Source organism: Salvelinus alpinus, chromosome 2 (assembly GCF_045679555.1).
Source record: "Salvelinus alpinus chromosome 2, SLU_Salpinus.1, whole genome shotgun sequence".
Taxonomy (NCBI): domain Eukaryota; kingdom Metazoa; phylum Chordata; class Actinopteri; order Salmoniformes; family Salmonidae; genus Salvelinus; species Salvelinus alpinus.
This window is the reverse complement of record NC_092087.1, coordinates 99,806,438-99,833,519: the sequence shown is the minus strand read 5'-3', so window position 1 is coordinate 99,833,519 and position 27,082 is coordinate 99,806,438. Positions and strand designations below refer to the sequence as shown.

The following is a 27,082-nucleotide window of genomic DNA, read 5'->3' as shown; positions in this document are numbered from 1 at the left end:
TCTGTTTGTGGGAAGCCATTCACTGAGAAAAGGACAATTAGAAGACCACTAGTTAGTGAATATTAAAGAGAAGAGCCTTACCTCTTCCCTGACTGTGGGAAGAGATTTGTCCGTGGAAGCTACATTCAAGTGGGCTTAGAAGTCACGAGAGAACTCACACTAGAGAAAGACCCTACAGCTGCCCTGTGTGTAGAAAGAGTTTCAAGCAACAAAATCAAGTACCAAAACATTTATAGACACACACTGCCCCATCTGTGGAAAAACATATGGTTCAGAAGATTCTCTCAAAGACCACTTAAGAGTTTAGACAGGGGAGAGATCTTACCTTTGTGCTGAATTTTATTTCACCTTTATTTAACCAGGTAGGCCAGTTGAGAACAAGTTCTCATTTACAACTGCGACCTGGCCACTTAAATAATGTTTACATACTGTTTTACCCACTTTGTATATATATACTGTATTCTAGCCAAGGCTAATGCTATATTACTACTGCTATACACACCTTTTCTATTCATATACTGTCTCTATACACACCTCAACATATATACATTGACATTCCAGACTCGGACATTGTTCGTGCTCATATTTCTTAATTTCCACATTTTTATTTTGGGTGTTTTGTACTGTTTGGTATTACTGCACGAGCAAGAAACATAAGCATTTCACTGCACCTGCGAAAACATCTGCAAAAAATGTGCACGTGACCAATACAATTTGATTTTGATTTACTAAGGCGCACCAAGAAGACGACTTAAACCAAACACGGAAGTAGTAATGCAGCTAGCTGATAACTAACCAGTTTATTTATCGCACTTAAAAGCATTGTAGCTTGTTCCATACAGCTAATATCACCAGATATAAGTTATGATACGGTTATGGTAACGTTAAGTATTATTCACTGGCTGGACTAGTTAACGTATGGAACTATGAAACGCGGGATTTCCGCCTCTGCCAGTTTAGGAGCTACAATACTAGCCAGTTGTAGCAGCGCGCTATCGTTAGCTAACATTTCTCCCTCACAGCACAGCAAGAGACTGGAATAACTCTTGCACAACAACATATTCTTTGATATATTTGAAGCGCATTCACAATGCATGAGGTGAGAAGACAAACTCTAACTTATTTGTTTGCTAACGTTAACTAGCTAGCTAAGTTAGCTAACGCGTTAACGTTAGCTAAGCAACTTCACTTGTCATAGTTGAATAAGTCGATAAGTTGTCAGGACGGTTAGCAACTTATCTCAAAATAATACGTTATCAACCCTAACTAGGCTAGTTGTTAGGACTGTAACAAAGCGTAATTTACATTCTTGATACAATGTGTGATGTGCTCTCTCACCTTGGCTTTTTTATAGTTTGATGAACACCAACAGTCAAAATGGCGGAGTCCTGACTGTAACCATGGTGACCAGAGCAGCAGACTCCAGGGTCCCGAGATGGTCCAAAGTTTTAACATTGTATTCAAAGAGGAGCCAGAAGACGATCATGAACCTTGGGGTCAGAGAAATACTGGTGAGTGTGCAAATGACTTTCAATAGTTGTCCCATGTAGCTGGACACTGGATAATCTGACAAAGACCAAGGTTTTTCGTCCCAAATGACAACCCTTTAGTGCAATACATTGATGCTGTATAGGGAACAGAGTGCCATTTGGAACGCATATCATCTTTGTGGACATTGCTTTTGTATCATCAAGAGCATTAAAGCTGTAGCAGCAACCAGTGAGCAGACAGAGATGGCTTTATTAGTTCATGCTGATAGTCCAATAAGATCCCACTTGAGAAAAAAGCTCCACCTTGTCCTCTGACAGGTTAGGTGGAATCATCCCCATACTGCTTCGACCAATCAGATCTCAACAAGTGTGTAGGGTCTATTTGGAACTGGGCCTCTAATGATGTTCCCACTGGAGCTAGACGGACCGGACTCTTCCTATATCTCCACAGTAGAGACAGGAGAGAGTTGCAGCCTTCATTCTGACAGTGAGGAGGTTCTACCTCAGGAGAACCTGAACAACAGAACACAAACAACAACAAACACAAATCCAAGAAGACACACGGTTGCAGAGAGTGTAGAAAGTAGTTCCCTACCTCATATAAACTACGCAGACACCAACAGATCCACCAAGGGGTGAAACCTTACCGATGTTCTGCATCCAGGAAGAACTTGAAGCTACACCTGGTAGTGCACACAGGAGAGAAATCTTACTCCTGCCCTGTCTGTGGCATGGGCTTGACTCAGCAGGAAAATATGACTGCCCACACTGTAGAGAGAGAGAGTAACGACACTGAGAAGGAAGAGGAAGAGAAGGAAGAAGAGAAAAGGGAGGAAGAAGAGGAAGTAGGTGGATTGATACATTCTGAAGGAGATTTAGGTAAATGGGATCCTCTTCAGCTCGGTAAGTAGTGGTGAAAGGATGCCTTTAAAAACATAGAAGATAGACCCCAAATGGCACCCTATTCCCGACATAGTGCACTACTTTTGACTAGGGCCCAAATGGCACCCTATTCCCGACATAGTGCATTACTTTTGACCAGAGCCCGCATAGGGAAATGGGTGCCATTTGGGACACTATACTATACTACCATAGGGGTTGGGTTAAATGCGGAAGACACATTTCAGTTGAAGGCATTCAGTTGTACAACCGACTAGGTATCCCCCTTTCCGCTTCCATAGTAATGCACCTACAGGTAACTGCTAAAAAAGAGGAAACATCAACATAAAGTGTTTTAATTGGCCGTTGGGCCACAAGCCAGAACATCTTTAATGTGCCTTGGCATGAATTCTACAAGGGTCTGCAACTCTCTTGGAGGTGGGCCACCATGAGCCAGAACATCTTTAATGTGCCTTGGCATGAATTCTACAAGGGTCTGCAACTCTCTTGGAGGTGGGCCACCATGAGCCAGAACATCTTTAATGTGCCTTGGCATGAATTCTACAAGGGTCTGCAACTCTCTTGGAGGGATGCGACACCATTCCATTCTTCTACGATAAATTCCATCATTTGGTGTGTTGTTGTTGTTGATGGTGGTGGGAAAACGCTGGCTCTGGCCTCGCTCCAGAATCTCCCATAAGTGTTCAATTGGGTTGAGATCTGGTGACTGAGACGGCCATGACATGTGGTTTACATCGTTTTCATGCTCATCAAACTATTCAGTGACCACTCGTGCCTAGTGGATGGGGGCGTTGTCATCCTGGAAGAGACCACTCCCATCTGGATAGAAATGATTCACCAAAGGTTGACGGTGATCAGTCAGAATGGCAGTGTATTGATTGGTGTTTATCTTGTCCTCTAAGGGGTTGATTGGACCTAACCCATGCCAGGAAAATGCACCTCCACAACATAACAGAGTAGCCGGAATACTAATTTACTCAAGTGTTTCCTTTATTTTGGCAGTTACCTGTAGGTCTAACAGAGCAGCCAGAATACTAATTGACTCAAGTGTTTCCTTTATTTTGGCAGTTACCTGTAGGTCTAACAGAGCAGCCAGAATACTAATTTACTCAAGTGTTTCCTTTATTTTGGCAGTTACCTCTATTTGCTCTATTACTAAATCCTTATTATTTTCCTCCACAGGAATGAGTCCTGCCTCCAGCCACGGCAGTGAGGAGACTACCTCTACATCAGGAGAACCTGAGCAACACCAGGAGAAGCACAACACAGCCACGTCGTCTCACCGCTGCTTTGGCTGTGGACAGGAGTTCCCTGCTGCCTATGACCTTGTGTTACACCAGAGGACACACGTAGAGAGAGGCTTCAACAAGTCTATCTGTGGAGAGCTGTTCTACCGGAAAGAGTTACTCAAAACACATCATCAGAAAGTTGACACAGGTGAAAAGCCACAGAGATTTTTTTAAATAATGAGATTGTTGTGTGTGAGCAGCCATGTCGGGAAACCATGACTGCTAGAGTGTAGCCAAAGTGATTTGAGTGACTGACAATATGGTTTATCACACTAAGTTTACCACAGCTCAACATTAGTGATGTTGCATGTAAAACTCGACTACAGTACCAGTCAATAGTTTGGACACACCTACTCATTCAAGGGTTTTTCTTAACTTTTTCTTATTTTCTACATTGTAGAAAAATAGTGAAGAAATCAAAACTATGAAATAACACACATGGAATCATGTAGTAACCATGAAAAGTGTTAAAGAAATCAAAATATGTTTTATATTTGAGATTCTTCAAAGTAGCCACCCTTTGACTGGATGACAGCTTTGTGTAACAGTATAACTTTAGTCCGTCCCCTCGCCCCGACCCGGGCGCGAACCAGGGACCCTCTGTACACATCAACAACAGTCACCCACGAAGCATCGTTACCCATCGCTACACAAAAGCCGCGGCCCTTGCAGAGCAAGGGGAACCACTACTTCAAGGTCTCCGAGCAAGTGACGTCACCGATTGAAAGGCTATTAGCGCGCACCACCGCTAACTAGCTAGCCATTTCACATCCGTTACACTTGCACACTCTTGACAGTCTCTCAACCAGCTTCTCCTGGAATGCTTATCCCGACAGTCTTGAAGGAGTTCCCACATGCTGAACACATGTTGGCTGCTTTTCCGTCACTCTGCAGTCCAACTCATCCCAAACCATCTCAATTGGGTTGAGGTCAGGTGATTGTGGAGACCAGGTCATCTGATGCAGCACCCCATCAGTCTCCTTCTAGGTCAAATAGCCCTTACACAGCCTGGAGGTGTGTTTGGTCATTGTCCTGTTGAAAAGCAAATGATAGTCCCACTAAGTACAAACCAGATGGGATGGCGTATCGCTGCAGAATGCTGTGGTAGCCATGCTGGTTAAGTGTGCCTTGAATACTAAATAAATCACAGACAGTGTCACCAGCAAAGCACCATCACACCACCTCATTCATTCTCCATGGTGGGAACCACACATACGGAGATCATCTGTTCACTTACTCTGCGTCTCACAAAGACACAGCGGTTGGAACCAAAAATCTCAAATTTGGACTCATTAGACCAAAGAAAACATTTCCACCGGTCTAATGTCCATTGTTTGTGTTTCTTGGCCCAAGCAAGTCTCTTCTTATTATTGGTGTCCTTTAGTAGTGGTTTCTTTGCAGCAATTCGACCATGAAGGCCTGATTCACACAGTCTCCTCTGAACAGTTGATGTTGAGATGTGTCTGTTACTTGAACTCTGTGAAGCATTTATTTGGGCTGCAATCTGAGGCTGGTAACTCTAATGAACTTATCCTCTGCAACAGAGGTAACTCTGGGTCTTCCTTTCCTGTGGCGGTCCTCATGAGAGCCAGTTTCATCATAGCTCTTGATGGGTTTTATCGACTGCACTTGAAGAAACTGTCATCAAGACAAAGTGTGGCTACTTTGAAGAATCTCAAATATAAAATAAATTAGGATTTTTTTAAAACACTTTTTTGGTTACTACATGATTCCATAAGTGTTATTTCATAGTTTTGATGTTTTCACTATTATTCTACAATGTAGAAAATAGTAAAAAAGAATGAAAAACCCTTGAATGAATAGGGTGTGTCCAAACTTTTGACTGGTACTGTACATTGCAGACGTTGCATTGCATCAGCCAATGGTTGCGTGCCATGTCATCGACTGCACAGTCGGGTGTCAGATTGCCGTATCGTATGACGTGTTTTGATGATAATATTTATGTTAACCACCTATCCATGCATCGTGAGGTCTGGCATGCGTCTGCAATGCAGTCAGCCTGGAACGTGACCAGTGATAACTCACGTTTAAAAAATAAAAAAACACGTTGGCCTTTTACTAGTAAACCGACACGGTGGCCGTGTCCGAATACCCATCCTAGCGTACTAAATAGTATGCGGAAAAGAAAAGTGTTATAGTACGTCTTCACTATTGTTCATTTTGGTACAGCGCGTCACTTTATCTGATTACCAGCTGTGGTCAGACACGTGAGTCAGGAAAACACGCGTGAATTCCGCTAGAACAAACGCCGAAATGAGTGTGCCGTTTTTAAGTATGTAGTAGACTAGTATGGGGTATTCGGACACGGCCAATCTCTTTCTTTTCCTGCGTCAGGAATACCTGTACAACACCAGAAGAATCCCAAAGCTAAGAAGTCTCACGACTGTGTAGTTTGTGGAAAACAACTATCGGAAGCCATGAAACTGAAGAGGCACATGAGAACACACACAGGAGAGAAACCTCACGGCTGCTCTGTGTGCGGCAGGGGATTCACACAGAAAGGAAATCTGAAAACACACATGAAAACACACAGAGGTGAGAAGAAGTCTTATATTACCGTCCCAGTAATAAGTATGCATAGCAGTAACTATGGAAACATTTGTCATCTGTCCCAGTAATAACTATGCATAGCAGTAACTATGGAAACATTTGTCATCTGTCCCAGTAATAACTATGCATAGCAGTAACTATGGAAACGTTTGTCAGCTTGAGTTTATTGTGAAAAGAATATACTTCAGACATTACACATTTTGAAATTTTAACAGTTTTATCAGATTTTTTATTTTTTTTAAATGTTGAGTAGCTCTGAAAAGAGAAAAATGTAACTATGGAAACATTTGTCTTCTGTCCCAGTAATAACTATGGAAACATTTGTCATCTGTCCTAGGAAGACTTTCTTACTTTCTTACTTCTTCACGAAGTACATGCCGGTTTGACTGACTTTACATTATCTCACATCATGTCCTCCACGCAGGATTGAATGCATTGTGGTCCGCTGGAGAGGACAGTCCCTCTACGTCAGGAGAACCCGAGCAACACCAGAAGAAGCACACAGCTAAGACATTTCATAATTGCATAGATTGTGGGGAGATATGCCAAACTCTACCAGCACTAAAAAAACACATGAAAACTCACACCAGTAAGAAGCCGTCTTACCAATGCTCCCTTTGCGGGGCTGAGTTCACTGAGAAAGGGCAAATCCAAGACCACCAGTTAAAACATGTTGGAGAGAAGCCTTACTCTTGCCCTGACTGTGGGAAATGTTTCGTCAATGAAAGCTACATTAAAATTCACCAGCGAACACACACTGGAGAGAGACCCTACAGCTGCCTTGTGTGTGGAAATAGTTTCGTGAAAAAAGCATACTTAAAAAGTCATTTACTGACACACACTGGAGAGAAGCCATACCTTTGCTCCATCTGTGGGAAGACATACAGTAGAGAAGGAACTTTCAAAATCCACCAGAGAGTTCACACAGGAGAGAAACCATACCTGTGCACTGAATGTGGGAAGCGTTTCAGCTGTAGAGCAAACCTTTATTCACACAAGAAGAGACATGCTGGCAAACCCATAGGTCCTAAACGGCAGTTAGGCAGACCGAAGCAACTGCCAAACTGACAAATGGGACGGGAAAAATGTACTTGTGTAGTGTCTCTCCTGATCACCAGCAACATAGTTATGTTCATCTTGATTATACATTTCCCATTAATGGACATAAACAATAGAATATTAAGGAATGCAGCTGTGGATGTCTGAAAGACTGAAATATATAAAGCACAGGACCTAAACAGCAGTTAGGCAGACCCAAGAAACTACCATGGGGGACAGTGCTGGTTAAATTAACTTAAGCAGTGACTTCATTTTATGTAAGACATCACAGCACAGAGTTGAAAAAATATATATGTCCTATGGAAATCAAGAGAGGGTGGTCTACAGAGAGAGGTGGGATTAAAAAAATGAATGATCTGTAATCGTTAGGAAACACCACGTATATCATGTATACAGGACAGAGGAGTGGCTAACCAGCATCAACAAAGCCGGAGCAAACTCAACGCCAGGGGACGGTGAGGTGCGTTGCCGAGGCTACGGATCTGACTGTCTCTCCGACTCTGACTGACATGCTTCCTCCGCTCCCAGTACCATCTGTTCTGTTTCTCAGACGACCCTCCATCCGTCAGCTTCCTCCGCTCCCAGTACCATCTGTTCTGTTTCTCAGACGACCCTCCATCCGTCAGCTTCCTCCGCTCCCAGTACCATCTGTTCTGTTTCTCAGACGACCCTCCATCCGTCAGCTTCCTCCGCTCCCAGTACCATCTGTTCTGTTTCTCAGACGACCCTCCATCCGTCAGCTTCCTCCGCTCTCAGTACCATCTGTTCTGTTTCTCAGACGACCCTCCATCCGTCAGCTTCCTCCGCTCCCAGTACCATCTGTTCTGTTTCTCAGACGACCCTCCATCCGTCAGCTTCCTCCGCTCTCAGTACCATCTGTTCTGTTTCTCAGACGACCCTCCATCCGTCAGCTTCCTCCGCTCTCAGTACCATCTGTTCTGTTTCTCAGACGACCCTCCATCCGTCAGCTTCCTCCGCTCCCAGTACCATCTGTTCTGTTTCTCAGACGACCCTCCATCCGTCAGCTTCCTCCGCTCTCAGTACCATCTGTTCTGTTTCTCAGACGGCCCTCCATCCGTCAGCTTCCTCCGCTCTCAGTACCATCTGGTCTGTTTCTCAGACGACCCTCCATCCGTCAGCTTCCTCCGCTCTCAGTACCATCTGTTCTGTTTCTCAGACGACCCTCCATCCGTCAGCTTCCTCCGCTCCCAGTACCATCTGTTCTGTTTCTCAGACGACCCTCCATCCGTCAGCTTCCTCCGCTCCCAGTACCATCTGGTCTGTTTCTCAGACGACCCTCCATCCGTCAGCTTCCTCCGCTCTCAGTACCATCTGTTCTGTTTCTCAGACGACCCTCCATCCGTCAGCTTCCTCCGCTCCCAGTACCATCTGTTCTGTTTCTCAGACGACCCTCCATCCGTCAGCTTCCTCCGCTCTCAGTACCATCTGTTCTGTTTCTCAGACGACCCTCCATCCGTCAGCTTCCTCCGCTCTCAGTACCATCTGTTCTGTTTCTCAGACGACCCTCCATCCGTCAGCTTCCTCCGCTCTCAGTACCATCTGTTCTGTTTCTCAGACGACCCTCCATCCGTCAGCTTCCTCCGCTCTCAGTACCATCTGTTCTGTTTCTCAGACGACCCTCCATCCGTCAGCTCCCATCCATAAAGATTTGTATGGTTTTTTGGGGTTCAAACTTGAATGTGCTGATATTGAGTTTTTAGCTGCCAAGTTTTATTGGTATGTAACTGTTATGAAAGTTGTATTGTCAATTTGTTTTGTATTTAAACGCCACTTTAAACGTGTACATTACACTGCAACAACATTTTCCCACGGGGACAATCAAGTCAGTAAAGTAAAGTAGGGTCTACATGTTATAATAACAGAGTGGTGAGGAGGAGCTCCACCTACATGTAATAATAACAGAGTGATGAGGTGGAGCTCCACCTACATGTAATAATAATAACAGAGTGGTGAGGAGGAGCTCCACCTACATGTTATAATAACAGAGTGATGAGGAGGAGCTCCACCTACATGTAATAATAACAGAGTGGTGAGGAGAAGCTCCACCTACATGTAATAATAACAGAGTGGTGAGGAGGAGCTCCACCTACATGTAATAATAATAACAGAGTGATGAGGAGGAGCTCCACCTACATGTAATAATAACAGAGTGGTGAGGAGGAGCTCCACCTACATGTAATAATAACAGAGTGGTGAGGAGGAGCTCCACCTACATGTAATAATAACAGAGTGGTGAGGAGGAGCTCCACCTACATGTAATAATAACAGAGTGGTGAGGAGGAGCTCCACCTACATGTAATAATAACAGAGTGGTGAGGAGGAGCTCCACCTACATGTAATAATAATAACAGAGTGGTGAGGAGGAGCTCCACCTACATGTAATAATAACAGAGTGGTGAGGAGGAGCTCCACCTACATGTAATAATAACAGAGTGGTGAGGAGGAGCTCCACCTACATGTAATAATAACAGAGTGGTGAGGAGGAGCTCCACCTACATGTAATAATAACAGAGTGGTGAGGAGGAGCTCCACCTACATGTAATAATAATAACAGAGTGGTGAGGAGGAGCTCCACCTACATGTAATAATAACAGAGTGGTGAGGAGGAGCTCCACCTACATGTAATAATAACAGAGTGGTGAGGAGGAGCTCCACCTACATGTAATAATAATAACAGAGTGGTGAGGAGGAGCTCCACCTACATGTAATAATAATAACAGAGTGATGAGGAGGAGCTCCACCTACATGTAATAATAACAGAGTGATGAGGAGGAGGAGCTCCACCTACATGTAATAATAACAGAATGGTGAGGAGAAGCTCCACCTACATGTAATAATAATAACAGTGGTGAGGAGGAGCTCCACCTACATGTTATAATAACAGAGTGGTGAGGAGGAGCTCCACCTACATGTAATAATAATAACAGAGTGATGAGGAGGAGCTCCACCTACATGTAATAATAATAACAGTGGTGAGGAGGAGCTCCACCTACATGTAATAATAATAACAGAGTGGTGAGGAGGAGCTCCACCTACATGTAATAATAACAGAGTGGTGAGGAGGAGCTCCACCTACATGTAATAATAACAGAGTGGTGAGGAGGAGCTCCACCTACATGTAATAATAAACCAGAGTGGTGAGGAGGAACTCCACCTACATGTAATAATAACAGAGTGGTGAGGAGGAGCTCCACCTACATGTAATAATAACAGAGTGGTGAGGAGGAGCTCCACCTACATGTAATAATAACAGAGTGGTGAGGAGGAGCTCCACCTACATGTAATAATAACAGAGTGGTGAGGAGGAGCTCCACCTACAGGTAATAATAATAACAGAGTGGTGAGGAGGAGCTCCACCTACATGTAATAATAATAACAGAGTGATGAGGAGGAGCTCCACCTACATGTAATAATAAGAGAGTGATGAGGAGGAGGAGCTCCACCTACATGTAATAATAACAGAATGGTGAGGAGAAGCTCCACCTACATGTAATAATAATAACAGTGGTGAGGAGGAGCTCCACCTACATGTTATAATAACAGAGTGGTGAGGAGGAGCTCCACCTACATGTTATAATAACAGAGTGGTGAGGAGGAGCTCCACCTACATGTAATAATAATAACAGAGTGATGAGGAGGAGCTCCACCTACATGTAATAATAATAACAGTGGTGAGGAGGAGCTCCACCTACATGTAATAATAATAACAGAGTGGTGAGGAGGAGCTCCACCTACATGTAATAATAACAGAGTGGCGAGGAGGAGCTCCACCTACATGTAATAATAACAGAGTGGTGAGGAGGAGCTCCACCTACATGTAATAATAATAACAGTGGTGAGGAGGAGCTCCACCTACATGTAATAATAACAGAGTGGTGAGGAGGAGCTCCACCTACATGTAATAATAATAACAGAGTGGTGAGGAGGAGCTCCACCTACATGTTATAATAACAGAGTGATGAGGAGGAACTCCACCTACATGTTATAATAACAGTGGTGAGGAGGAGCTCCACCTACATGTAATAATAACAGAGTGGTGAGGAGGAGGAGCTCCACCTACATGTAATAATAACAGAGTGGTGAGGAGGAGCTCCACCTACATGTAATAATAATAACAGAGTGGTGAGGAGGAGCTCCACCTACATGTAATAATAATAACAGAGTGGTGAGGAGGAGCTCCACCTACATGTAATAATAACAGAGTGGTGAGGAGGAGCTCCACCTACATGTAATAATAATAACAGAGTGGTGAGGAGGAGCTCCACCTACATGTAATAATAATAACAGAGTGGTGAGGAGGAGGAGCTCCACCTACATGTAATAATAACAGAGTGGTGAGGAGGAGCTCCACCTACATGTAATAATAATAACAGAGTGGTGAGGAGGAGCTCCACCTACATGTAATAATAATAACAGAGTGGTGAGGAGGAGCTCCACCTACATGTAATAATAATAACAGAGTGGTGAGGAGGAGCTCCACCTACATGTTATAATAACAGAGTGATGAGGAGGAACTCCACCTACATGTTATAATAACAGTGGTGAGGAGGAGCTCCACCTACATGTAATAATAACAGAGTGGTGAGGAGGAGCTCCACCTACATGTAATAATAACAGAGTGGTGAGGAGGAGGAGCTCCACCTACATGTAATAATAACAGAGTGGTGAGGAGGAGGAGCTCCACCTACATGTAATAATAACAGAGTGGTGAGGAGGAGCTCCACCTACATGTAATAATAATAACAGAGTGGTGAGGAGGAGCTCCACCTACATGTAATAATAATAACAGAGTGGTGAGGAGGAGCTCCACCTACATGTAATAATAATAACAGAGTGGTGAGGAGGAGCTCCACCTACATGTAATAATAACAGAGTGGTGAGGAGGAGCTCCACCTACATGTAATAATAACAGAGTGGTGAGGAGGAGCTCCACCTACATGTAATAATAACAGAGTGGTGAGGAGGAGCTCCACCTACATGTAATAATAATAACAGAGTGGTGAGGAGGAGCTCCACCTACATGTAATAATAACAGAGTGGTGAGGAGGAGCTCCACCTACATGTAATAATAACAGAGTGGTGAGGAGGAGCTCCACCTACATGTAATAATAATAACAGAGTGGTGAGGAGGAGCTCCACCTACATGTAATAATAATAACAGAGTGATGAGGAGGAGCTCCACCTACATGTAATAATAAGAGAGTGATGAGGAGGAGGAGCTCCACCTACATGTAATAATAACAGAATGGTGAGGAGAAGCTCCACCTACATGTAATAATAATAACAGTGGTGAGGAGGAGCTCCACCTACATGTTATAATAACAGAGTGGTGAGGAGGAGCTCCACCTACATGTAATAATAATAACAGAGTGATGAGGAGGAGCTCCACCTACATGTAATAATAATAACAGTGGTGAGGAGGAGCTCCACCTACATGTAATAATAATAACAGAGTGGTGAGGAGGAGCTCCACCTACATGTAATAATAACAGAGTGGCGAGGAGGAGCTCCACCTACATGTAATAATAACAGAGTGGTGAGGAGGAGCTCCACCTACATGTAATAATAATAACAGTGGTGAGGAGGAGCTCCACCTACATGTAATAATAACAGAGTGGTGAGGAGGAGCTCCACCTACATGTAATAATAATAACAGAGTGGTGAGGAGGAGCTCCACCTACATGTTATAATAACAGAGTGATGAGGAGGAACTCCACCTACATGTTATAATAACAGTGGTGAGGAGGAGCTCCACCTACATGTAATAATAACAGAGTGGTGAGGAGGAGGAGCTCCACCTACATGTAATAATAACAGAGTGGTGAGGAGGAGCTCCACCTACATGTAATAATAATAACAGAGTGGTGAGGAGGAGCTCCACCTACATGTAATAATAATAACAGAGTGGTGAGGAGGAGCTCCACCTACATGTAATAATAATAACAGAGTGGTGAGGAGGAGCTCCACCTACATGTAATAATAATAACAGAGTGGTGAGGAGGAGCTCCACCTACATGTTATAATAACAGAGTGATGAGGAGGAACTCCACCTACATGTTATAATAACAGTGGTGAGGAGGAGCTCCACCTACATGTAATAATAACAGAGTGGTGAGGAGGAGCTCCACCTACATGTAATAATAACAGAGTGGTGAGGAGGAGGAGCTCCACCTACATGTAATAATAACAGAGTGGTGAGGAGGAGGAGCTCCACCTACATGTAATAATAACAGAGTGGTGAGGAGGAGCTCCACCTACATGTAATAATAATAACAGAGTGGTGAGGAGGAGCTCCACCTACATGTAATAATAATAACAGAGTGGTGAGGAGGAGCTCCACCTACATGTAATAATAATAACAGAGTGGTGAGGAGGAGCTCCACCTACATGTAATAATAACAGAGTGGTGAGGAGGAGGAGCTCCACCTACATGTAATAATAACAGAGTGGTGAGGAGGAGCTCCACCTACATGTAATAATAATAACAGAGTGGTGAGGAGGAGCTCCACCTACATGTAATAATAACAGAGTGGTGAGGAGGAGCTCCACCTACATGTAATAATAACAGAGTGGTGAGGAGGAGCTCCACCTACATGTAATAATAATAACAGAGTGGTGAGGAGGAGCTCCACCTACATGTAATAATAATAACAGAGTGGTGAGGAGGAGCTCCACCTACATGTTATAATAACAGAGTGATGAGGAGGAGCTCCACCTACATGTAATAATAACAGAGTGGTGAGGAGGAGCTCCACCTACATGTAATAATAATAACAGAGTGATGAGGAGGAGCTCCATCTACATGTAATAATAATAACAGAGTGGTGAGGAGGAGTTCCACCTACATGTAATAATAATAACAGAGTGATGAGGAGGAGCTCCATCTACATGTAATAATAATAACAGAGTGGTGAGGAGGAGCTCCACCTACATGTAATAATAACAGAGTGATGAGGAGGAGCTCCACCTACATGTAATAATAACAGAGTGATGAGGAGGAGCTCCACCTATTCTTCTTGCGCTTCGCCAAGCTGTTGTTAAGGAAGTTGTCAAGGAAGTGTGTTTTTGTTTATACATGACCTCCCACCCCCACCTACCTTCAACCAATCATGTCAATGTGGAGTTATACGGAGCCCTCTGCATTGTTACAACATTTGAGAGGCGCACGGCGATGCGGGTCGCTCGATTCCGTCTCCGGAGGCTCCGCAATTGCGTCACACCCTCCATACAGATCCTCCGGACAGCATCGACGGATCAAGCATAAATCAGCTATTACTGTCCGACAGTAATTCAGCCATCCATAGTCATGACTGGTTTGAGTTACAGAGCCTTCAGAAAGTATTCTCACCCCTTGACTTATTCCACATTTTGTTGTGTTAAAGCCTGAATTAAAATGGATTAAATGTATATTTTCTGTCATTGGCCTACACAATACCCCATACTTTCAAAGTGGAATTATGCTTTCCACATTTTTACAAATGAATAAAAATGAAAAGCTGAAATGTCTTGAGTCAATAAGTATTCAGCCCCTTTGTTATGGAAAGACTAAATAAGTTCAGGAGTAACAATGTGCTTAACAAGTCGCGTAATAAGTCACATGGACTCACTCTGTGTACAATAATAGTGTTTAACATGGTTGGTGAATGACAACCTCATCTCTATACACATCACATACAATTATCTGTAAGGTCCCTCAGTCGAGCAGTGAATTTCAAACGCAGATTCAACCACAAAGACCAGGAAGGTTTTCCAATGACAAAAAAAACAACCTTTGAGCATGGTAAAGTTATTAATTACACTTGCATATATGGTTTACTACATTTCCTATGATACATAAAAGGACATAAACAATGGAATTTAAAGGAATACCTCTGTAAATGTCTGAAGCACAAACATGTTTTTCATTGTTTATTATTTTATTTTCTTATTTTAAAAGACCAAAGAACTACTGATGCTGTAAATGAGTGTGCTAAGTAGAATGACTCTTCATCTGTATCTGTCCCTACCAAATGAATCATGACTACCTGACTCTTCATCTGTATCTGTCCCTACCAAATGAATCACGACCACCTGACTCTTCATCTGTATCTGTCCCTACCAAATGAATCACGACCACCTGACTCTTCATCTGTATCTGTCCCTACCAAATGAATCACGACCACCTGACTCTTCATCTGTATCTGTCCCTGCCAAATGAATCACGACCACCTGACTCTTCATCTGTATCTGTCCCTACCAAATGAATCACGACCACCTGAGTCTTCATCTGTATCTGTCCCTACCAAATGAATCACGACCACCTGACTCTTCATCTGTATCTGTCCCTACCAAATGAATCACGACCACCTGAGTCTTCATCTGTATCTGTCCCTGCCAAATGAATCATGACTACCTGACTCTTCATCTGTATCTGTTCCTACCAAATGAATCACGACCACCTGACTCTTCATCTGTATCTGTCCCTGCCAAATGAATCACGACCACCTGACTCTTCATCTGTATCTGTCCCTACCAAATGAATCACGACCACCTGACTCTTCATCTGTATCTGTCCCTACCAAATGAATCACGACCACCTGAGTCTTCATCTGTATCTGTCCCTACCAAATGAATCACGACCACCTGACTCTTCATCTGTATCTGTCCCTACCAAATGAATCACGACCACCTGAGTCTTCATCTGTATCTGTCCCTGCCAAATGAATCATGACTACCTGACTCTTCATCTGTATCTGTTCCTACCAAATGAATCACGACCACCTGACTCTTCATCTGTATCTGTCCCTGCCAAATGAATCACGACCACCTGACTCTTCATCTGTATCTGTCCCTACCAAATGAATCACGACCACCTGACTCTTCATCTGTATCTGTCCCTACCAAATGAATCACGACCACCTGACTCTTCATCTGTATCTGTCCCTACCAAATGAATCACGACCACCTGAGTCTTCATCTGTATCTGTCCCTGCCAAATGAATCATGACTACCTGACTCTTCATCTGTATCTGTCCCTACCAAATGAATCACGACCACCTGACTCTTCATCTGTATCTGTCCCTACCAAATGAATCACGACCACCTGAGTCTTCATCTGTATCTGTCCCTGCCAAATGAATCATGACTACCTGACTCTTCATCTGTATCTGTCCCTGCCAAATGAATCACGACCACCTGACTCTTCATCTGTATCTGTCCCTACCAAATGAATCACGACCACCTGAGTCTTCATCTGTATCTGTCCCTACCAAATGAATCACGACCACCTGACTCTTCATCTGTATCTGTCCCTACCAAATGAATCACGACCACCTGAGTCTTCATCTGTATCTGTCCCTGCCAAATGAATCATGACTACCTGACTCTTCATCTGTATCTGTTCCTACCAAATGAATCACGACCACCTGACTCTTCATCTGTATCTGTCCCTGCCAAATGAATCACGACCACCTGACTCTTCATCTGTATCTGTCCCTACCAAATGAATCACGACCACCTGACTCTTCATCTGTATCTGTCCCTACCAAATGAATCACGACCACCTGACTCTTCATCTGTATCTGTCCCTACCAAATGAATCACGACCACCTGAGTCTTCATCTGTATCTGTCCCTGCCAAATGAATCATGACTACCTGACTCTTCATCTGTATCTGTCCCTACCAAATGAATCACGACCACCTGACTCTTCATCTGTATCTGTCCCTGCCAAATGAATCGCGACCACCTGACTCTTCATCTGTATCTGTCCCTACCAAATGAATCACGACCACCCGACTCTTCATCTGTATCTGTCCCTACCAAATGAATCACGACCACCTGAGTCTTCATCTGTATCTGTCCCTGCCAAATGAATCATGACTACCTGACTCTTCATCTGTATCTGTCCCTGCCAAATGAATCACGACCACCTGACTCTTCATCTGTATCTGTCCCTACCAAATGAATCACGACCACCTGAGTCTTCATCTGTATCTGTCCCTACCAAATGAATCACGACCACCTGACTCTTCATCTGTATCTGTCCCTACCAAATGAATCACGACCACCTGAGTCTTCATCTGTATCTGTCCCTGCCAAATGAATCATGACTACCTGACTCTTCATCTGTATCTGTTCCTACCAAATGAATCACGACCACCTGACTCTTCATCTGTATCTGTCCCTGCCAAATGAATCACGACCACCTGACTCTTCATCTGTATCTGTCCCTACCAAATGAATCACGACCACCTGACTCTTCATCTGTATCTGTCCCTACCAAATGAATCACGACCACCTGACTCTTCATCTGTATCTGTCCCTACCAAATGAATCACGACCACCTGAGTCTTCATCTGTATCTGTCCCTGCCAAATGAATCATGACTACCTGACTCTTCATCTGTATCTGTCCCTACCAAATGAATCACGACCACCTGACTCTTCATCTGTATCTGTCCCTGCCAAATGAATCGCGACCACCTGACTCTTCATCTGTATCTGTCCCTACCAAATGAATCACGACCACCCGACTCTTCATCTGTATCTGTCCCTGCCAAATGAATCACGACCACCTGACTCTTCATCTGTATCTGTCCCTGCCAAATGAATCGCGACCACCTGACTCTTCATCTGTCCCTGCCAAATGAATCGCGACCACCTGACTCTTCATCTGTATCTGTCCCTACCAAATGAATCACGACCACCTGACTCTTCATCTGTATCTGTCCCTACCAAATGAATCACGACCACCTGAGTCTTCATCTGTATCTGTCCCAGCCAAATGAATCATGACTACCTGACTCTTCATCTGTATCTGTCCCTGCCAAATGAATCACGACCACCTGACTCTTCATCTGTATCTGTCCCTACCAAATGAATCGCGACCACCTGACTCTTCATCTGTATCTGTCCCTACCAAATGAATCACGACCACCCGACTCTTCATCTGTATCTGTCCCTGCCAAATGAATCACGACCACCTGACTCTTCATCTGTATCTGTCCCTACCAAATGAATCACGACCACCTGACTCTTCATCTGTATCTGTCCCTACCAAATGAATCACGACCACCTGACTCTTCATCTGTATCTGTCCCTACCAAATGAATCACGACCACCTGAGTCTTCATCTGTATCTGTCCCTGCCAAATGAATCATGACTACCTGACTCTTCATCTGTATCTGTCCCTACCAAATGAATCACGACCACCCGACTCTTCATCTGTATCTGTCCCTGCCAAATGAATCACGACCACCTGACTCTTCATCTGTATCTGTCCCTACCAAATGAATCACGACCACCTGACTCTTCATCTGTATCTGTCCCTACCAAATGAATCACGACCACCTGACTCTTCATCTGTATCTGTCCCTACCAAATGAATCACGACCACCTGAGTCTTCATCTGTATCTGTCCCTGCCAAATGAATCATGACTACCTGACTCTTCATCTGTATCTGTCCCTACCAAATGAATCACGACCACCCGACTCTTCATCTGTATCTGTCCCTGCCAAATGAATCACGACCACCTGACTCTTCATCTGTATCTGTCTCTGCCAAATGAATCACGACCACCTGACTCTTCATCTGTATCTGTCCCTGCCAAATGAATCACGACCACCTGACTCTTCATCTGTATCTGTCCCTACCAAATGAATCACGACCACCCGACTCTTCATATGTATCTGTCAAACATTGTTTTGTTTGATTCTTACCAAATAAATAAGGACCGGTAGAAGCCATCTTCTTCAGACATGTTATATTTCCCACCACTTGTTCGTCTGTCTGTTACGTGTTTCGTTCCTGATATATTTTATAAGAAGGAAACTACGGCCCTTCTGCACAAAGCTTCTGTTGGTCGTAAAGAATTACTTCAACAACAGTGTTTACTGTCACCATTTTATTACCTCTGGTTGAGGTTCGGCTGTAAATGCAAACCACCCTTTAAAATGGACAACAGATTAAATGCAAACCACCCTTTAAAATGGACAACATACTAAATGCAAACCACCCTTTAAAATGGACAACATATTAAATGCAAACCACCCTTTAAAATGGACAACATATCTTTAGATCCACGTTATGTGTGTAAATCCAGTCTATTACTACTACTACCCATACTAACTCTTCTACTACTACCCATACTACCTCTTCTACTACTACCCATACTACCTCTTCTACTACTACCCATACTACCTCTTCTACTACTACCCATACTACCTCTTCTACTACTACCCATACTACCTCTTCTACTACTACCCATACTACCTCTACTACCCATACTAACTCTTCTACTACTACCCATACTACCTCTTCTACTACTACCCATACTACCTCTTCTGCTACTACCCATACTACCTCTTCTACTACTACCCATACTACCTCTTCTACCCATACTACCTCTACTACCTCTACTACCCATACTACCTCTACTACCCATACTACCTCTTCTACCCATACTACCTCTACTACCCATACTACTACTACCCATACTACCCATACTACCTCTACTACCCATAATACCTCTACTACTACTACCCATACTACCTCTACTACCCATACTACCTCTACTACCCATACTACCTCTACTACTACGTGTTATAGACTGGACTCTTATTGTTGATATGTACTGTATCGTTGAGGGAGCACATTCACATATCCCTGCATCTGTTATACCTGCTGTAAACAATACAATTTGATTTAACTGTCAACCGTTAATACAAAAACCCCCCAGAGGCAAGAATGTGAGCAGAGTATAATAATAGATGTTTGAAACAGAAAAAGTGCAATACCTTTCCCAGTAATATATATACAGGAAGCACCACCGTGGAATTCTACCCAGGGTGAGTCATTTAGAATGTTTGTAGACGAGCCTTTCAGAACCTGGAATCAGAACACACCTGAACCAATACTTTGTCCATTGGTCCAGTGAGAGGAAGTCAGTTATATCGAGTTCTACTTCATGGGCGGGTGTCCCGATTCTCCACAAGTGTGCAAATTTGCACACTTTGAGAGAATCTCAATTGCCTTTGATTCCTCGCGTCCTCTCTCCTTCTCAAAAACCCATTGGATAAGAAAGTCAGAGCGGAGGGGACCTCTGACCTTCTCATCCAATGGGTTTTGAGAAGCCGACGCGAGGAATTGAGATTCTCCTATTCTCGATATGGATTTGACAATGGTGGAAGCTCTCTCCAGCCAATGCTTGTAACAATCCCATGCTTGTAAATCCACGTCAGGGACGGTGCCACTCCTTGGAAAAGGGTGGAGAAACAGGACTTTTTTTTGTTCAGTTTTAGAGTTCTATTTCCATCTGTTTGTCTTTTGATTCCCTCAAGTCACCTGGTCCCAAATCCCTCCCTCTAGATCTGTCAACATGGAAAGGTGAGGGCCAAAGGGTGCGTGATAGGTCGGGGTTTCGACGGGGGTTCTAAGTCTAGGGTTCTGTTCCAATACTTTAGAGATGCACAGTAGAGCTGCGGGCGATATGGTCACAAATCTCCATAATCGCCATTAATTGCTTGAACTGACGTGGATAACGACATATAGAACAAAACGTTTATAACATCAACGTGCACCACAGTTTTCATCAATTATCCTTTTAAAAATACTACTTCTAGTTTGATGGTTCTAGCCATGAATTGTCCCATTAACAATCACCCATATTAACAAGCTTGTTTCATTTGAAACGTTCTAGTATAAGGGTTATTTATCGTAATGAATGACCGAGCAAAACGCCCTGCAATAAGTGATTGGTATGTTCGCTGTAGATCGTTTTGGGTTTATTAATGTCCCAGCTGTAGTACCTAGCCTGTAGTCTTGTGGTAACACAGCTGGATGCTCTATGTATGCCTCAGCCTCCCCACTGGAGACCAAAGTTCAATCCCTGCATCTACTCTTCCCTGTCTTCCCTGCTCATCTGTCTCCCCCTCTACTTCTAACCTGTCTCCATTAAAAACAATTACAACATCAAATATACCCACCTTTAAAAAAACACATCCTTCACATCTTGTCTCCTTGAAGTAGTAAACACATCTATAAGGGATTGGACAGGTGTAAACCAGGTTACAATGGAGTCTGATGTGGGTAGGGATAAGGGACATGCTGATTGTGTGGTAGGTAGGGATTAGGGAGTCTTGGGACAGAGACAGGCGGAGTTTGCCTGTGTGTCTCCTGATGTTTCTTCAGACTGCTCAACTGGGCGAAGGCTTTATCACACATGCGGCACTGAAACGGTTTCTCTCCTGTGTGGGTCCGCCGGTGGTTTTTCAGGACATTCCCATCACGAAACCTCCTCCCGCAGTCAGGGCATTGGTACGGTTTCTCTCCAGTGTGGATTCGCAGGTGAAGAGTGCAGTGGCTCTTACTTGTGAAGCTCTTGTCACAGTAAGTACAGCGGTAAGGCTTCTCACCAGCATGAATCCGGAGATGAAGTTTTAAACTCCCTGTCAGGGAGAAACTCTTCCCACACTGAGGGCAAAGGTAAGGCCTCTCTCCAGTGTGTTTCCTCTGGTGGACTAGTAAATTACGTTTAGTGGAGAAAGTCTTGTCGCATTGTGGGCAGTGGACTCTGCTGTTGTGGGTCTTCTGCAGGTGATCCTTTAGAAGAGCCTTGGTAGAGAACTTCTCCCCACAGTGGGGGCATGGAATAGGGCCTTGATGCATACGGACGGGACCCAGTGTCTCCCCCTTGTGGTTCTTCAGGTGGTGCTGCTTTAGCGAGATTGTATGACGAAACTTCATCCCGCACACTGAGCAGTGATAGGGTTTCTCTCCCGTGTGAGTTCTCATGTGTCTCTGTAAGAGTCCAGATTGAGTAAAATCCTTACCGCAACGAGGGCAGACGTACGGTTTCTCCCCAGTATGGATTCTCAGGTGTATTTTAAGATTGTCGGCATATCTGAATCCCCTTCCACATTCAGAGCACACGTGTGGGTTCTTCAGAGGATCACTTGGCGGGTGTCGTGTTTTTATGTGTGATTCCAGTCTTTCTGCAGTTATGAAACTCTTCTTACATTGACCACAACGGTGAGGGTGTTCTGTGTGAACAATTTCCTGGTGATGTTTCAGGCTTATTTTTACACGGAAATTCTTCCCACAATCCAAGCAGTGGTAAGGTTTCTCACCTGTGTGGGTTCTGATGTGTTTCTGTAAGTTTCCAGAATCATTGTAGTCCTTCCCACAATGATGGCAGACATAGGGTTTCTCCCCAGTATGAGTTCTCAGGTGTCTCTTAAGACTGCCAGCCTCACTGAATCCCTTTCCGCATGTAGAACACACGTGTGGTTTCTCTCCAGTCAAGTTATCTCTGTATCTCTTCAGGTACTGTAGGTGTAGCTTTAGACTTCTTGCTGTGATAAAACTCTTCCCACAATGATCACAGATATGGGAGCCATCTCCTGAGAGGGGTTCCTTACGTTGCTTAGCATCAGGCGTGCTGCGAAGCTTCTCTCTTGTGTGTTTTCTCCGTTGTAGTCTCTGTTCGCGTGAGGTAGCAAAGCTCATCCCACAGTCGTCAGAGGAGAAATGGGAAGGTTTCTCTCCTGTATGGACGCTCTTCTGAGGGACAACGACCTCCTCTCCTGGGTGAGCTCTTTTGATGTGTTTCTTCAAACCTCCAGATTCAATAAAGTCCTTCCCACAACGAGGGCAGTGGAAAGGTTTCTCACCTGTGTGAGTTCTGATGTGTCTCTTTAAGGTTCCAGATTCAGTGAAACCCTTCCCACACTGACAACAAACATACGGTTTCTCCCCAGTATGAGTTCTCCAATGTATCTTAAGACTGTAGGCCTGAGAGAATCCCTTTCCGCAATCAGAGCACACGTGTGGTTTTTCTGCAGTGACGGTATCACTGAATCTCTTCAGGTTCTGTATGTGTAGTTGTAGACTTCTTGCTGTGGTAAAATTCTTCCCACAGTGATCACAGATATGGGAGCTAGAACTGTCTCCTGAGAGGGTTTTGTGTTGTTCAGCATTAGACGAGCTGTGGGGTTTCTCTCCTGTCTGTGATGTCTTGTGTATTATATGGCCACTCTGCCCCTGTGTTTTCCTGCAGTCGACTAGTCGCACGGACACCCTCTTCTGGCCCTGCAGTAAGGTACTACTGGGAGAGGCACGACCTGGGCACTCTGACAAAGGGGAGGGTTGCGGGGGAGGCTTGTCCTGGAAATCATTTAAAAAAGAGACAGACTTAATCAGCGTGAGTAATACTCTCATAAGGTGATCTCAAAAGTCTTTCCTTGATTCCTCTCACCCTTGGTTACTTTGACTCCTTTTCAAAAAACATTGGAGGAGAAATTCCAAGAGGATGAACCTTGAATCTTCTCCTCCAATGCATTTATAGAAGGAGGACAAGGAATACTTTTATGACTGGAAAAATAAATACTCATGTGTCTTACTCTCTGCTCTGGAGTGTGCCTCTCCGGATCTGACTCTGCTTCCAGCCCATCGCTAGCCAACCAATCATTTTCCTCCACGTCCCAGTCTTTGTCGCAGTCTGCAGCGTCATCATCGGATTGGCTGGAACTCAAGTGTTCCGCCTTCAGTCCATTGCTAGGCAACCAATCGCTGTCCTCTTTGTCGCATTCTTCTTCATAGTCTACAGCATCATCATCATCATCGGACTTGCTGGGACTAATTTCCTCATCACTAGCATCCTCCAGCATCCTCCTGATGTCCTCTTTAAGTCGGAGTAACCAAGACATTCCCTGCTCCTCTGATTTCATTGACTCCGTATTGTCCCACATTTCCTCCATGACTTTACGTCTTAATAAGCGATGATTCATCCCTTTAATTTCCAATCCATCGTTGCCATGACGTTCACACAGGTAACGTAAATTGTCCACAGTTAAAGTGAATAAACTCTGTTCAATTTCATCAATCAACGTTTCCTTCTCTGAACTGAGTGGATTCATATTGTCCTGCTCGTGTGGCAACAACAACAATGCAGTCAATGGCAGGACTTTAGAGTACCTGTAAAAAAAAGATTTATACATCAAAACACTCATCTGTAATTATTAGCTGATATTTAAAACACGTCACCAGGCGTTGTGAGATCTGGCAGCCGTCTACAAAGAAGCCTGGAACGTGACCATAGCTCTGTTAGCCGTTTAGCTAGTTAGTTGGCTACTTAGCTTAGCTAGCTATTCTGTTCACGTTGTGTAGGGGACCCAAATCAGTTCAATCGATTTACAGATCCTGGAAATACACATTCACAGCTTGAACGTGTAGCAAAGTTGGGAAAATAAACCTCATATTACAGTATACAATGAACACTATAACAGATCTAGCTAGATAGCGGTGTACAAAGCAAGTTAAACGTTAGCGTAGCTAGATAGCGGTGTACAAAGCAGCTAAACGTTAGCGTAGCTAGATAGCAGTGTACAAAGCAGCTAAACGTTAGCGTAGCTAGATAGCGGTGTACAAAGCAGCTAAACGTTAGCGTAGCTAGATAGCGGTGTACAAAGCAGCTAAACGTTAGCGTAGCTAGATAGCGGTGTACAAAGCAGCTAAACGTTAGCGTAGCTAGATAGCGGTGTACAAAGCAGCTAAACGTTAGCGTAGCTAGATAGTGGTGTACAAAGCAGCTAAACGTTAGCGTAGCTAGATAGCGGTGTACAAAGCAAGCTAAACGTTAGCGTAGCTAGATAGTGGTGTACAAAGCAAGCTAAACGTTAGCGTAGCTAGATAGCGGTGTACAAAGCAAGCTAAACGTTAGCGTAGCTAGATAGTGGTGTACAAAGCAGCTAAACGTTAGCGTAGCTAGATAGCGGTGTACAAAGCAAGCTAAACGTTAGCGTAGCTAGATCAGCATGTGCTAACCTAGCTAGCTACCCATGTGGACCTAGCCATCTAGCAGCTATATTGCTGACTATGCCTATCTGCAAAGCGAATATAAATTGTCTATATATGCATTTATAATATACCTGGCTGCTTTTAATAACTCTGATCATATAGTCTGTGATTTTCCTTCTGATGTTTACATTTTGACCACAATTCTACTGGCAGCAGATCGATGACGTCGCATTCTGCTTCTTCTTCTTCTTTGGGATCTAACGCCGGTTGGCATCCAATATGTTGCATTACCGACACCAACTGGACTTTAATATAAATCCATGATACTTTGTGATACAAAATGGGAAAATAGTAAAATAAAATATTTTAAAAACACCCTTCCGACTAACCCTGCACTCATTCATAACCGCAGGGCTCTCCAGAGGGTGGTGTGGTCTGCACAACGCATCACTGGGGGCAAACTACCTGCCCTCCAGGACACCTACAGCACCCGATGTCACAGAAAGGCCAAAAAGATCATCAAGGACAACAACCACCCGAGCCACTGCCTGTTCATCCCGCTATCATCCAGAAGGCGAGGTCAGTACAGGTGCATCACAGCTGGGACCGAGAGACAGAAAATGTTTTTCAATCTCAAGGCCATCAGACTGTTAAACAGCTATCACTAACACAGAGAGGCTGCTGCCAACATACTGACTTGAAATCATTGGCCACTTTAATAAATAGATTGCTAGTCACTTTAATAATGTTTACGTATCTTGCATTACTCATCTCGTATGTATATACTGTATTCTATACTATCTATTGCATCTTGCCTATGCCGCTCTGACATTGCTCATCCATATATTTATATGTACACATTATTATTCCATTCCTTTACTTAGATTTGTGTGTATTAGGTATTTGTTGTGGAATTGTTAGATTACTTGTTAGATATTGCTGCACTGTCGGAACTAGAAGCACAGGCATTTCGCTACACTCGCAATAACATCTGATAACCATGTGTATGTGACCAATAACATCTGCTAACCGTGTGTATGTGACCAATAACATCTGCTAACCGTGTGTATGTGACCAATAACATCTGCTAACCATGTGTATGTGACCAATAACATCTGATAACCATGTGTATGTAACCAATAACATTTGATTTGAATTGATTTTGAAACCATGTTATCAACAATCACCTGTTTATTAGGTGGACATGACAAAGACAACACGAGGCATCATGTGATTCAAGTCAACACCAGTAAAACAATGAATATACAATATGGGAGTCTGTAGGAAATAACGACCTAATCCCTATATAGTGGACTCCTTTAGGCCAGTGCTCATAGGGCTCTGGTCGAAAGCAGTGTCTTAGACAGGAAATGGGGTGCCATTTTGTGTTTTCTTTCTTAATTCCTTCCCTCTGTGAAAACCCATTAGCCGTGGTATACTGGCCATATACCACAAACCCTCAACACAACCTTATTGATATCATAAACTGGTTACTAAGAGAATTAGAACCCGTGATATACAGTCTGATATACCACGGCTTTCAGCCAATCAGCATCCAGGACCCGAAATACCCGGTTTGTAATTTAAAATAACTTTATATTCTCGTAGCCTTTTTCATTCAAGTTGAATCCATCCCGGGTTCTATCACACACAGATGGTTCAGTAGAGATCTTTGAAGCAGCGCAGTCTCTCTCTCTCTTTGGTGAAAATGCTTTCTGATTGCACAATATTTCAAAATGGCGGGAAACACTCTGTATTGAAAGCAACCAGTGGTGTTACTGCTGGAGAGAAAAGGATCAACCAGTGTTGTTACTGCTGAATAGAAAAGGATCAACCAGTGTTGTTACTGCTGGAGAGAAAAGGATCAACCAGTGGTGTTACTGTTGAATAGAGAAGGATCAACCAGTGTTGTTACTGTTGAATAGAGAAGGATCAACCAGTGTTGTTACTGCTGAATAGAAAAGGATCAACCAGTG

At 43.8% G+C, this 27,082-nt stretch overlaps 2 protein-coding genes across 2 annotated transcripts; one reads left to right on the top strand and one right to left on the bottom strand.

Moving 5' to 3' along the window:
- The first annotated feature begins 730 nt into the window (after positions 1-730).
- LOC139546325 (oocyte zinc finger protein XlCOF6-like) lies at positions 731-7,968 on the top strand. Its single transcript, XM_071354598.1, has 5 exons — positions 731-1,099; positions 1,355-1,511; positions 3,573-3,827; positions 6,035-6,235; positions 6,675-7,968. Exons 1-5 carry the CDS (start codon positions 1,091-1,093, stop codon positions 7,316-7,318), a joined length of 1,266 nt encoding a protein of 421 aa, XP_071210699.1. The 5' UTR covers positions 731-1,090; the 3' UTR covers positions 7,319-7,968.
- An 11,170-nt stretch (positions 7,969-19,138) lies between these two features.
- Positions 19,139-25,346, bottom strand: LOC139545924 (zinc finger protein 420-like). Its single transcript, XM_071354170.1, has 3 exons — positions 25,238-25,346; positions 23,711-24,284; positions 19,139-23,474 (listed from the first exon to the last, which is right to left on the bottom strand). Exons 2-3 carry the CDS (start codon positions 24,224-24,226, stop codon positions 21,378-21,380), a joined length of 2,613 nt encoding a protein of 870 aa, XP_071210271.1. The 5' UTR covers positions 24,227-24,284; positions 25,238-25,346; the 3' UTR covers positions 19,139-21,377.
- Between the last annotated feature and the right edge of the window lie 1,736 nt (positions 25,347-27,082).

Coding starts and splice junctions, on each gene's coding strand:
- LOC139545924 (XM_071354170.1), bottom strand. CDS start 24,226: ATGAATCCACTCAGTTCAGAGAAGGAAACGTTGATTGATGAAATTGAA. Junction 23,475..23,710: donor GGCACACTCCAGAGCAGAGA/GTAAGACACATG, acceptor AATGATTTCCAG/GACAAGCCTCCCCCGCAACC.
- LOC139546325 (XM_071354598.1), top strand. Junction 3,828..6,034: donor TCATCAGAAAGTTGACACAG/GTGAAAAGCCAC, acceptor TTCCTGCGTCAG/GAATACCTGTACAACACCAG. Junction 6,236..6,674: donor ACACATGAAAACACACAGAG/GTGAGAAGAAGT, acceptor TCCTCCACGCAG/GATTGAATGCATTGTGGTCC.